At 49.7% G+C, this 11525-nt stretch overlaps 5 protein-coding genes across 5 annotated transcripts; 2 read left to right on the top strand and 3 right to left on the bottom strand.

Moving 5' to 3' along the window:
• Positions 1-54: 54 nt before the first annotated feature.
• MIND_00478000 (uncharacterized protein) lies at positions 55-2361 on the bottom strand (the record flags this gene model as incomplete). The annotated part of the gene is made up of 8 exons (XM_037361585.1): positions 55-202; positions 248-725; positions 776-799; positions 847-997; positions 1044-1084; positions 1133-1166; positions 1289-1941; positions 1992-2361. 8 exons carry the CDS (start codon positions 2359-2361, stop codon positions 55-57), a joined length of 1899 nt encoding a protein of 632 aa, XP_037221877.1.
• A 691-nt stretch (positions 2362-3052) lies between these two features.
• Positions 3053-5432, top strand: MIND_00477900 (Fungal-trans domain-containing protein; the record flags this gene model as incomplete). Its single annotated transcript, XM_037361584.1, has 7 exons — positions 3053-3250; positions 3302-3980; positions 4033-4066; positions 4116-4150; positions 4196-4320; positions 4367-4605; positions 4652-5432. 7 exons carry the CDS (start codon positions 3053-3055, stop codon positions 5430-5432), a joined length of 2091 nt encoding a protein of 696 aa, XP_037221876.1.
• Positions 5433-5493: 61 nt separating this feature from the next.
• On the bottom strand, positions 5494-7289 carry MIND_00477800 (RHOMBOID-like protein; the record flags this gene model as incomplete). The annotated part of the gene is made up of 11 exons (XM_037361583.1): positions 5494-5588; positions 5638-5677; positions 5729-5856; positions 5910-5935; positions 5984-6036; positions 6083-6362; positions 6413-6605; positions 6654-6702; positions 6753-6814; positions 6866-7009; positions 7058-7289. The coding sequence occupies 11 exons, from the start codon at positions 7287-7289 to the stop codon at positions 5494-5496; spliced, it is 1302 nt and encodes a 433-aa protein (XP_037221875.1).
• A 286-nt stretch (positions 7290-7575) lies between these two features.
• Positions 7576-10672, bottom strand: MIND_00477700 (uncharacterized protein; the record flags this gene model as incomplete). The annotated part of the gene is made up of 11 exons (XM_037361582.1): positions 10279-10672; positions 9843-10228; positions 9577-9795; positions 9459-9529; positions 9329-9408; positions 8811-9278; positions 8720-8765; positions 8547-8670; positions 8428-8502; positions 8237-8377; positions 7576-8184 (listed from the first exon to the last, which is right to left on the bottom strand). Exons 1-11 carry the CDS (start codon positions 10637-10639, stop codon positions 7576-7578), a joined length of 2580 nt encoding a protein of 859 aa, XP_037221874.1. The 5' UTR covers positions 10640-10672.
• A 28-nt stretch (positions 10673-10700) lies between these two features.
• On the top strand, positions 10701-11341 carry MIND_00477600 (uncharacterized protein; the record flags this gene model as incomplete). Its single annotated transcript, XM_037361581.1, has 2 exons — positions 10701-11118; positions 11163-11341. Exons 1-2 carry the CDS (start codon positions 10707-10709, stop codon positions 11339-11341), a joined length of 591 nt encoding a protein of 196 aa, XP_037221873.1. The 5' UTR covers positions 10701-10706.
• Between the last annotated feature and the right edge of the window lie 184 nt (positions 11342-11525).

The raw sequence follows: 11525 nt of genomic DNA, 5'->3' as shown, positions 1-11525 counted from the left end.
ATGTGCTTTTTTTTCCTGCTTATTAATTTACACGTATAATACAGACCCAATGGTCTAAACCTCGAGGATGGCGTCTTCTGCTCGGAGAAGAACCCGTTTGGTCACTGATTCTGTGAAAGAATAGACTTTGATCAGAGCCCTGACCGGTTTGTTGAGACAATACAAATAAAAGCGATTGAACGATTGTACCTTGCGGCCCCGACTAGAATCAGGCCAACAATAATAAGGGTCGCAATGTCTCGAGAACCTTCGCGGCGTCGATTGCTTGAGCGCCATCTTGCCAAGCCATGCACGGGAGTGATCCAAGGCAATGAAAGCAGCATTTGGACCACACTGGATTCTGAAAGTAAGCGTCAAGTGGATGAGTGATGGAGAATCTTGCCTGCTTGCGCCAATGATAGGAAGCCCAAGGAAGAAACGGCGTATCAACGACTGGATTATGCCACGTTCCGGCTCCTCAGTTGGCTCAGCGGTTGAAGTATGATGATGACTAGTGCCAGCGATGTCTTCGTCCTGGATGATCCTCACAGCAGCACGAATAAGGTCCTGAACTATTTCCAAGGGGGAAACGTAGAAGAATCCGGAGAAGAATCCGCCTGGGCCCGAGCGGTAGTAGTAACTTGAATACGACGGCTCCTCAAACCAGGACATGAAAAAGGTCGTAATGAACGAGGAAAGAATGACCAGCACGGTGAAGAGGAATGCTGAAAGGGTGCCTACGATGACTATAACGCGATGAATATCGACACAAGTGGCAAGAAAACTTGCAACACACCTGGATTCGTTGCAAGCCCCAATACTGGAATGGTTTCAGAGAGCGAGTCAGTCAAGAGATAGCACCACTACCTTTTGTCCTGGTGAACCGATATTTATATCCGCATTGAGGGCAGCTAAAGAAACGCGCCGAGTTTGCTGGGCTCGAAGAACTGTTGCGCCAGCGCTGGAGGCACTTCACGTGAACAAATTTGATTGACCCAGTACACAAGCAAGGTTTAATCTGAAAGAATGAGAGTCCGTTAGCCATATAGTGGACCTAGCTATACCATTCGACCGAGTTCTGCCTCTTCTTCTGGCCCCGCAAGACCTGTTCAAACGTTTATGTGTTCCAGAAATGCCTTTCAAGTTTGCGTACATATTCTACATTGACGTTCGTCGCTCATGTGTGGCTAAGGTAAGAATGAGGGAGAGAGCAAGAAGAGTGTTGGGAACCACGTTCCGCGTCACACGTAAGCATCATGAATAATCATTAAATATCCATCGACATTTGCCTCCCAACCGTCCAGCCCACCTTAGCAATCCACAAGTCCCGCAGCGGCCGCATCATGTCTCCAAATTCCCCTTGACTCGACGCGAACTGGTCTAACCCTCTCTCCCAAGTCCGGAGCGAATCCGCCGTGAACATACCACCTTCTTGATTGAGAGTTACATCCACTTTGTTGACCCATGCTTTCCATTCATCGTTCAAACGTGTGATCAATTTCGAGGCAAGTTGAGATTGGGCAAGTGGGGGTAATGCCAGCGCATGCTGCATTAGTGCCGACAGAAAAGAATAAACTTCGGATGGATGGATTGCGCCTTTTGCAACAGGCTCATTGGAAGAAGGGAGATATGAGAAGTAGGGGAGGTAAGACAGCGATGCGGAGACAAATTCGTCGATATGAGGCTCTAAACGAGACGAAACATAGGAGTCTCTCATAGCTGGGGGTTGGGTCGATGGTCGAGGAAATCCAAACGTCGGACGAGCGGCACCGAATCCGATATTTGGCGTCACGTTGGTGTAAGGGTACGCGTCACGCAACTTGCGTGCTGAAATCGTGAGTGCTTGTAGGGCGCTATCAAGCGTCGGCCTGGGTATTAACGACAGTACGACTTTCTTGAGCGAGGGTTGTGTTGAAAGAAGGGATGTGAGGAGTGGCAAGAGGGATTGCGGTGGTAAACTCGCTGGGAGGGTTGAGTAAATGAATGAATGGAGAAAAGGGCTTGAAACTTACCGAGGAGAACTCCCACATCCACCTCTGTCTCTTCAGCAGGACTAGGCGCTTTGTTTTCCTTCCCATCTCTATCATCCTTAGAGCCTGGCTCTGGTGCCACCCTTGCCCGCTTTGGTGCAGCACGTTTAGGTCGCTCTGGTGTTGGGCTCCGGTCCATTGTATAGTCTGAGGGTGGGATGTCGTCGTCATCAAGTTTGCGCTTTAGTTTGCCTGGCGACTGGGAGAAGGTATTGGAAGGTTGATAGAAAGTTGGCGTTGGATTCGAAAGCCAGGGAGTCGGTCCGGCTGATGGTCCCAGGCCGAATCCAAATCCAAATTGCGAGGGAGCATGACCGACGGGTCGGGGGAGGAAGTCGAAGGAGGAGGCCATGAATGTCACTTTTGTGACTCTACCCTTTAGGCAATATCATATCAATCGACGCGTTACACCCGTAACGCGTCTTTTTTTTTCTCTTTCCAACCGCCACCAGCCAACGTGTAGGGCCGAGAAAACCCAGACCGCCTTATTCTCGGTTGTAAGTCCTCGTTTCTTTCCTCGCGTCCTTTTGCGATGAGAATTACGAATCGCTACTTCGAGGTGCTGGGCTATTGCCTTTTACCGATGCTCCCAAATCATATACCCAAATTTCTGAATCCTTCCATTTTTTTAACGTATGGTGCATCGATCTGACGCTTGCCTACACAGGTCCCTGGTACTCTTGGTGTTAAAGTCATGTCCACTTGGATGTGTTGTTTGGTGAGTTTCCTTTCAACTTGTTTCCGAGGATGCCACATAGAAGTCAAGCACTGAAACCATCGTGCTGAAACAACCAAATATTTCATGCTAATTCTGACCTCACCTCTTACATCTTGGATGCCTTTTTTACTGATAATTTTTTCACAGAATCTGTAAGTGGGGTCGGGCTGTTGAGGTTGCATTTACTAAGAGCCTTGTTGCAAACTTGTTGGCTCGTCGAGCATGAATACATATAAGTATTCCCTCTGTAGTTAACTTTCCATCACGTGCTGTGCCAGTACTTCTCGTCACGGTGATCCGAGCGGCAATCTTTCGTCTCTCGACGATGAACTTGCCTGAATCTGGTGAAGTTGAACTCAACAAAGACGGTTCTGTTAGCAAGATGCGTGCTCATAAAGGAAACATGCCCGTCAGCTTGCCTCAGGACAAACTATGTCCATACTGTAGCGCCAGGTTCACGAGAACAACTCACCTCACGCGACATATCAAGACACACGCGACTCAACGCGATTACCAGTGTCCGGTATCACTTTGGCTCGACAAGTGAGAGCACTGCGCTGATTAAAACTTGTAGACCTGTCCAGCTTCGTTTACCAGAAGCGATCTTCTTGCTCGACATCGCAAGATATGTCAAGACCCAAACCGTCCCGGCAGACTCCGTTCGTGTAACCTCTGCATCGAACAGAAAGTTAAATGTGACCGTAAAATCCCATCCTGCTCAAGGTGTCAAGCCCGTGGCAAGCCTTGTGTCTTCGCTACTGGGCCACGGAAGAAAAGCAGACATGTCGAGGTTGCAACCATGTCAAATGTATCCCAAAACGCCGCGTCTTCATCGAGTACTCTCCCGCAATCACCACATGAATCAGTAACGCCAGCGGAGCCACCATTAGATCTAGAATCTCTCAACAAAGAGCTTGACGCTGCTTCCGCCGAGTCGAATATTGCTGCATCGCTGCCGCTTCCTGTGGACAGTCACCTGTCGCCGCACTACGATAACGATGCTTTCCAGCCCCTTTTCGCGGACGTGTTCGATCCTGGAACAGAAAACGCTATTTCACCCCCCAAAGAGGCATTTCCATTGCCTTTCCCGGTCCTCGAGGAGATCCCTCGCCATAGCACCAGCTTGAACCAGCCCTGGTTCCAAGAACTGATAGCCTATGAACAACGTCCATTACTGGAAGAAATGGCGCGTCAGAAGCTTGTTGAAGACTTCTTCACGCAACAGCTACAGTCCGCTGATCCCAAACATTATCGTGAGCAAACCTGCTTTGCCTTCGAACCATCATCGCTTAAACTACATCTCAGTCTACCTCTTCTTCAACGCTTGGACTCTCCAGTTGTGAGTTCATCCACCTAGTTGTCTGGCCTTTCTGATCTACCTTCTCCAGACCTGTCGTACATAGTGCAACGTTCAAATTGGAAGGTAAAGCTCCTGTTCATAGTTGACGCTCTATGAATCTTGCTATAGACAAACCACTTTTCCTCACGAAGTGTATGAAAGCTTGTGGTGCCGTCTTTGTACGAACTCGGAAGGCGTCCAACTATATCAAAGAGGCACTAGGCATTGCTCGGGAGGGTTTGACTATGGCGTTTGTACGGATCTTCGAATTGTCTAAATGTCCTCTTACTTTTACTCTAGGCACAAACTTCGATAGAGCCGTCGACTCAGGTCTATCTAATCATTGCAGTCGTACTCCTGCAAACTCTGGGTCTCTTTAACGAAAAAGCAGAAGAACGTATTGCGTCCCAGATGTACCACTCTCTAATTGTCGCCATGATTCGCCGGACACAGTTAATATCCAGGACCCGCGACTGGCGACCCGATCCTCTTTCAGAAAGTCCCTGGCAGGATTGGGCTTTCTACGAGATGACCAAGAGGTATGGGTGTCGACATACTTGCTTTCACGTCTCAGCGTTTCCTCAGGGCATTGTTGCTCTCGTACTTGCATGATTGTTGCCAGAGCATCTACTTTGGGCTACCCCCATCTTATTTACCTCAAGAAGTCTCACTTCGCCTGCCTTGCGACGAACGCTTGTGGCAAGCTCAAAATGCTGAGGAGTGGCGATCTGTTCTCGTTACGCTCAACACATCAAATCCTTCCCAGATCCCCCATGAATGCCTAGCAGGTCATCCGCTCAACTCCGCGTTCTCAAACATGGTACAGCTGCGGTCAGACTACCTTCCCGTCCCAAATCTGAGCCCATTCGCGCATTTTATCCTTATCCATGCCCTCCTTCGGGACCTCTTCGCTGCCTGTTTGGAAAGGGTCGAGCCGAAATCCTTTTATGAGCCGGGTGACAAGAACGCACCACACCAAACCATTCTGACGACGCAGTATGCGATGCATAACTGGTTGCAAAGCTGGATCGCCAGCTCTGCCCCGATTCGCACCCCCTTTGACGAGCTCCCACTTGCGGAGAACCCACTTCCGTTTTATTGGCTGGCCCAAATTGGCATCTTGGCCCATCAAGAAGGTTTGCCGCCGTTTGACTCCGCCGCGAATGCGACGGGCGAGGTCAGGTTCAAGATCATGAAGCGATGGTTGCGACGAATTCGGACTTTTCTCGTGGAGGGGGACAACCAAACGACTGTTTTCTGGGACGAGCTCATGAAGTTACGGTTACAGAACTGGCAGGCTGAGTTTGAGCTAGATGGAGGGGGAGACGATGATGGCTTGTTGGGTTTCTTTCCATCACTAGCGTGATTAATAATGTAATTGACATATCTATACAATGTCCATGCTAATGCTAAGTCCATGGTCTGCTTCACGGAGAGGAGGACGTCATAGTCAATCCTGTTCCTCTGCAGCGGTTGTTCGAGGCAGTCGGGAAGCATGACAAATATCGACACCCTTCACAGGCTTGAGTGAGAGGTCAGTACTGTGTTTGTCATCATCAACTAACACCCACCAGCATAGGGATCGGACGTGTAAAAGTTTCTCGTTAACACCTGACCAGGGTGAGCTCAGACTCGCCATTTTCGTCAGAGAGAGACACGCACGACGAAGAGAATTATGGCGACGGGAATAGCGAGCACTCTGAAGGTGGTCATAATGATCTTATGCCTTCTGGAAACGCTGATAACGGGATAAAAGATCGTGCCAACAAAGAGGGCCATAACGAAGCCACCTGGTAAAAGAAACAAGTCAACACAAAAGGAAAAATGAAGACGACCCACGCACCCAAGTGAGCGAAGTTGTCGACGAATCTGCATTGAGATTAGTTTTGGAAGGACTCCAGAACATGGTTAGCATACGGAATAAAGCCAACGGCCACACCAATAATTAGTTCCACAGTCATGAACGCGAGCTGTGTGTCCTCAGATAGGGAATGCCCGGATAACAGACTGCCTCACCTTCCTTCCCGGCCTGAAGTGGTATTTCCAATGTGCAAAGAGATCTACCCATGCAACCGCGACTGTGCCGAAGATAGCTCCACTAGCGCCAAGAGAGGGCCGACCAACGAGGGCGAAATTGGCACCGAGGACATTTCCAAAGATGCCTGCCGCAAAATAGACGATGAAGAACCCGGCGGAGCCCATTTCACGCTCGACTTGGGCCGAAACGCTTAACTGAGCCAGCATATTTAGAAGGAGATGGATGATGCCAGCGTGGAGGAAAATGGGCGTAATGAAGCTGCAAACACTTATTCGAGCTCTACACACAGCACAGGGAAATCGGCATACCGGAACCACTGGTCGGGGTCTTTGCCGTGGAACCCACCGAAACCGCAAATGTCCTCGATGGTGCATATTTCGGTTGCTGGATTGGCCGTGTTATTCAAACAGGCGATTGGCATTGTGGGGGGAACGTCGTCAATGCGTTTCATACACGGAGGGAATCGTGCGCCAATATTGATCAACGTTGTGCTAGACGGGCCTAGACAACTGAGCGGGAAAATACTGGCAGAAGAAACATGCTATTTACCTAGCATGTAGTTGACCACAGGCTTGAAGGAGAGAACGCTGCCTTGTGCCTTTGTACCCGTCAATAACCTTCAAGAACGGAAAAGTGGTGTCCGCCTACATTTTTGTTGGCGATCAGCTCGTAGATAAAGACGGCGCACATAGCCGCTGTTAACAGCCATACTAAGACAAAGCTCAGTCTACATTCAAGGCGAAGATTACGGTAGAACGAACCGAGATAGGGATATCGTTGCCGCCCCACACCACGCCTCTTCATGTCAATTCGTTGTTGGAGACTGCTCTGGCCCCCACCAAGGAATCGGGCAAACGGAGACGCCTTCTCTGCCGGTGGTGGCGGTTGTGGAGGCTCCGCATAGTCTAACAGCCCGTTAGCAACGTGCAAGCTTGTCAAACAGTTTTCGTCACCCATATCCTGGTAGTTGCTGCGCCCGACCTTGGCTGCATTCTCTACTAGCGATGAATCATCCGCGGACTTTGTATAGCTCGGTTCTCCATAGTGGTCGTAGCCTCGCTCGTCGTCTGAATATGGGTTGTGATGTTGCTCGTGAGCTTTCGACTTTTCGGGAATATGGATCGGGTCGAAAGTCTCGTCTTGAGGAAGGTCGTTTGTCCTGACAGGCATGTATTGAGAGGCCATGCAATAGTCGTGGTGGTGGTTGGGAGAAGTGAAGAATGTCGTCAACGAATGGATTATGCAGTGTAGACTGCGGCTTTGTGACGTCGCGCGCGCCAAGAAATCTATGACAGCCTAGATTCAAGTTTTCAACAAAATTTTTGGTTGACCTTTCGGTGGTAAAGTAAATAAATCCAAGCATCCGACCCTTTCCAAAGCTCTCCTCTTTAACTGGAAGCTACCATATATTTGGTATTCCGAACCATACAAAAAAATAACGGGCTCTTGTGCCCGGCAATGCAGTGCGATGTTATTCTACAGGTGTTGTCTCCGCATCTCCAGCTTGGCTGAGTCTACCTTTACTTCTCCCAGAAGGTTTCCTCGTCAATGGTGTTATGTGAGTATTGATCTTGAGCGACTCAGGTTCCAGCCCGTCTTCAACTTCTTCAGTCTGCAGCTCTTCTTCGTCAATTGGTTGAGTTAGTCGAGTCCATCGCGCTGCAGATCGAACGCCATCTACCCATAACAGTGTGCCAACATTGACTTCCCTCAGAGTCTTATCTCGTGACCTCCATTGCATGCTCCCTGCCCCGCTCGTTTGGCTCGAACTTCGAGAATCGGGCGTTAATAATAGATTGGAGGGTGTGTCGTCCACCAGAACAGGAAGGGCCGAAAGCATCCTTGGATCTGACGGGAAGGCAAGCGGGAGCATATGTCGCGAGTCAAGTAACTCTCCTAATACTTGAGGCGGCTTCACGGGCTCCCAGGCTGCTTTTTCCTGAGTCTTCTCAAACAACAGATCAATCGCGTGTTGTCCCATTGAGCTTTCGGATGACGCGATTGAAGGGGTCGAAGCAACACCAGAAATACTGTGCGACTCGGTTGCATAGGAGGAGATACTGTCGCGATCCGTGTCCCGCTGACAGTGGTACTTAGTCAACTGGCAGATGGTCAATAGATGGGTGGCAAACCTCTTTACGAAGGGCTTCAACACCAAGCTTGACACGGTGTCGCTCCCAATCTTTTTGGAGCTGAGTGAGATATTGAACGCACTCCTCAGTCATCCGTCCTTCATTGACTTCGTATTTATATTCCCGAACCGCACGCCGCATCTACGTCAATACGTGATCAACAGTGGGCGGGAGAGGTATTATGGACTGACCTGGAGCGGGTTGATGTGTTGGAGGGTTTGAATTGTCGCCACCAGATTAGAAAAGTCAGTGATAGAAGAGAGGCACTGGCAAATTGAGTAGACGACAAGTACGAAAGGGAACAACAAACCTGTAACCAATTCAAAAGATCTCGAACAGGATTGAAATGGGACTGGACACCACGCGGAAGGCCCATTTGTTCTGCCCATTCCTCGAGCGCGAGTAGGTTCATGCTTATTTGTAATGCTCTTGATCTGTTCAAACATGAGACAAAATTAAAAAGGGTTGTCCGAGACGACGAACCGACATAGATATTTTTTCCGTGTCAGAATTCGATTGAACATCTCGCCTGAACAGCGTCAGAATGGAGTATGGGCAGCACCCGAGTCATTACATGAAGTCCAATACATGACTTGCGACCACAACTGTGTCGTCAGTGCGGGATTAACGTCGGACAGGGTGAGCAGAGTATGCAGGGCGGTCATGAAGGAAGTGATATCGGCAATTGAAGTCTGAGGAGGCCCGTCGGAGAATAATGCTTGAATTGGAGTTGTTTGAGAGCCTGCACGAGCCCGAGCGAAACTCTGTCGTAGCGAAGAAAAACTTCGCGAAGTGGATGCAGATATACTACCTGAAGGAGATGCCGGTCGGTTGGGACTTGGTGGGGTTGGAGGTACGGTAGGCCGCAAGGGAGGTGGAGGGGCGGCCGATGTTGTTTTCTTTTTACCGGTCAAAGACCGCAAAAAAGACCATTCAGACTCGAATTGGACTGAGTCCATCTCTGCCGGAAGCGGCGAAAAATCGAGCAAGGCCGCATCAAGAAGCTGATCTATACGGCGCTCTGCATAGCGAATAATGAAAACTAGTGAATAAACGGATTAGAGTTATAAGTCGGACCAGGCTTCAACACACCGAAGACAGAGTTGATGACTTCCTCTATTAGCTCGAAGGATCCAAGCATCTCGCATGCTTCATTTATGGAGTTGTCGCAGCTAGCAACAGTCTCTTAGTTAGACAGAAAAGCCGGGCAAGAGTCACAAACCGAAGTAAGTGGAGCCAGATGGTGGTGTTTCTTAGCCAAAAAACCAAGCAAGTAATATCGTCTGCTCTTTCCTGCTCTTTGCGTTGACGATTTGATCCGAGGTGAAACAAAAACCCACAAAGAAAGTTTCTTCTATGGCATCTGCCGCTCCGATAATGAGATCTTCTAGCCACGTATGGTCGCATGTTAAGCATGCGAATCTAGCCAGCATGTAAAGTGAGTTTGCGGGTTGTGAATCGCGAAACGAGGGTCGGAAGTTAGTGATAAGTGATTCAAAAATTTGCGGGAGAGCTGGTGGGGAGAAGACGAGCATGGAGGAATAATCAGGCGGCGGTGTCTAGAAGAGGCCATGAAAACGAGGTGAAACTCAGAAGCAGGACTAACATAAATGTCTTCAGTGGCATCCTCGTCCTCTGAATCGGAGTCCGACCAGGAGTAATCGATGTCGCCCCACCATCGCGCATCGAGGCCGAGTACCTTTTCAACGCCATCTCGGATCGCTCTTTGTTTTGAAAGTCGCTTGCGTTTGTCGTCTAATAACCGTCGCTTATCGTCTAGCTTTCCACCCGTCCAGCCTTCGCCCCGCATTGCTTCCTGGAGTAACAATGCCACATCTTCCCTGCCAGGAAGCACAGAATGGGCGGTCACAATATCGAGAGGAGTGAGATTTCGGCGTGTAAGGGCGAACACAGAGCAGCCATGGGTCATCAGGTAAGATATCAGTGTTGGCGGAGACAGCAACGCCGCGTGGTGTAGAGGTGTCCATCCGGCTAGCAGGGTTCAAGTTAATATAGAGTAAGGCCCACAAAATGAGCTTTACCTTGGTCAGCATTGAGGTCCGCGCCTTGAGAGATCAAGAGTCGGACACACTCCTCGCGTTCAACGTCTCTGTCGGATTCGGAGCCAAAGCCATGAATGGCCAGTGTAACGAGGCCAATTCCATCATCGTCACGTACTCCAAGATCGACATAAGGTTGGGCCTGTTGGTCTGCAAGAAGAAATTGAAGAACATTCAGTTCGGCGAAGACACAGGCACGAGTAAGGCAATGGGAAACGAGCTCCGCTCGTTGGTCGGGAGTGAGTCCTGAATCAGAAGACAGGAGTCCTGCGATGTATACGGTGTTGGGATATATTGGTCGCAGGTCGGGAAGGAGGTCGAAGAGGGTAGATGACGATGCCATCCCAGGCAACGCGTCGTGAACAGTGAACTGTCGTGAAAGCTTTGGTCACTTGTGTGACTGAAATACTATGTCTCCACCACCACCTCTCAAACGGCAAAGACTTTCGGAGGACGAATCCGACGACTCCGATGGCTCGGGCAACTTTTCGGACGATTCGGAGGGCAGCTCTGACCATATTGGCGACATGAAACCACAAAAGTCACGCCAAACGAAGAAACGAAAAATTCGTGCAACTCGCGCGACGGCCTTTGGAGAAACTCTTCAATCGTTGCTTGGCACCGACGCCCCCTCTGCGCTACCGCTTTCCCTCAAACCCTCAGTGGGCAGGAAACGCAACGATGAGAAATTGGAACTCAAAGCGAAGAGGGTGTTGCAAGTAGAACGGAAGGAGAAGGAAGATAAGGGTCGTATCAAGGATGTTATTGGGGGCTGGGGTGGAGAAAGTGAAAGAGCTCTCCGAAAGGTGGCTCAGCGCGGAGGTATGTTATTGGGATTTATCAGGAGTGGTGTTGAGGCGCCACAGTGGTCAAACTTTTCAATGTCATACAACAGTCGCAAGCCTCGGCTGCCGCAGTGGTTGAAGAGAATAAGGCATCGCGGGGAACCGGGAAGGCGACGTTAGCAGCGCCTGTTGAAAAGCCTGTAAATAAGTCGGACTTCCTCGATTTTATTCGGGCGGGCGCGGTTGTGTCTAAACGATGATATCTTATATGCTACTCTTTACCCACGAATCAGTTGTTTGAGCTTTCGTGCTCGACATTGCGCTGGGTACTGGACGAACGACTATGGCAGTCGGAAAGTACTACACCAACTCGTCCAAAAAGAAAAAATTCTGGTAGGTGATCCAATCATTGAGAAACGGTCACGCTGTCACGTTTCTGTTTAA

This window comes from Mycena indigotica (genome assembly GCF_014461135.1).
Source record: "Mycena indigotica strain 171206Taipei chromosome Unknown Mind.scaff0004, whole genome shotgun sequence".
NCBI classification, from domain to species: Eukaryota; Fungi; Basidiomycota; class Agaricomycetes; order Agaricales; family Mycenaceae; genus Mycena; species Mycena indigotica.
The sequence above is the reverse complement of the archived record's forward strand: the minus strand, read 5'-3'. Positions and strand labels throughout refer to the sequence as shown.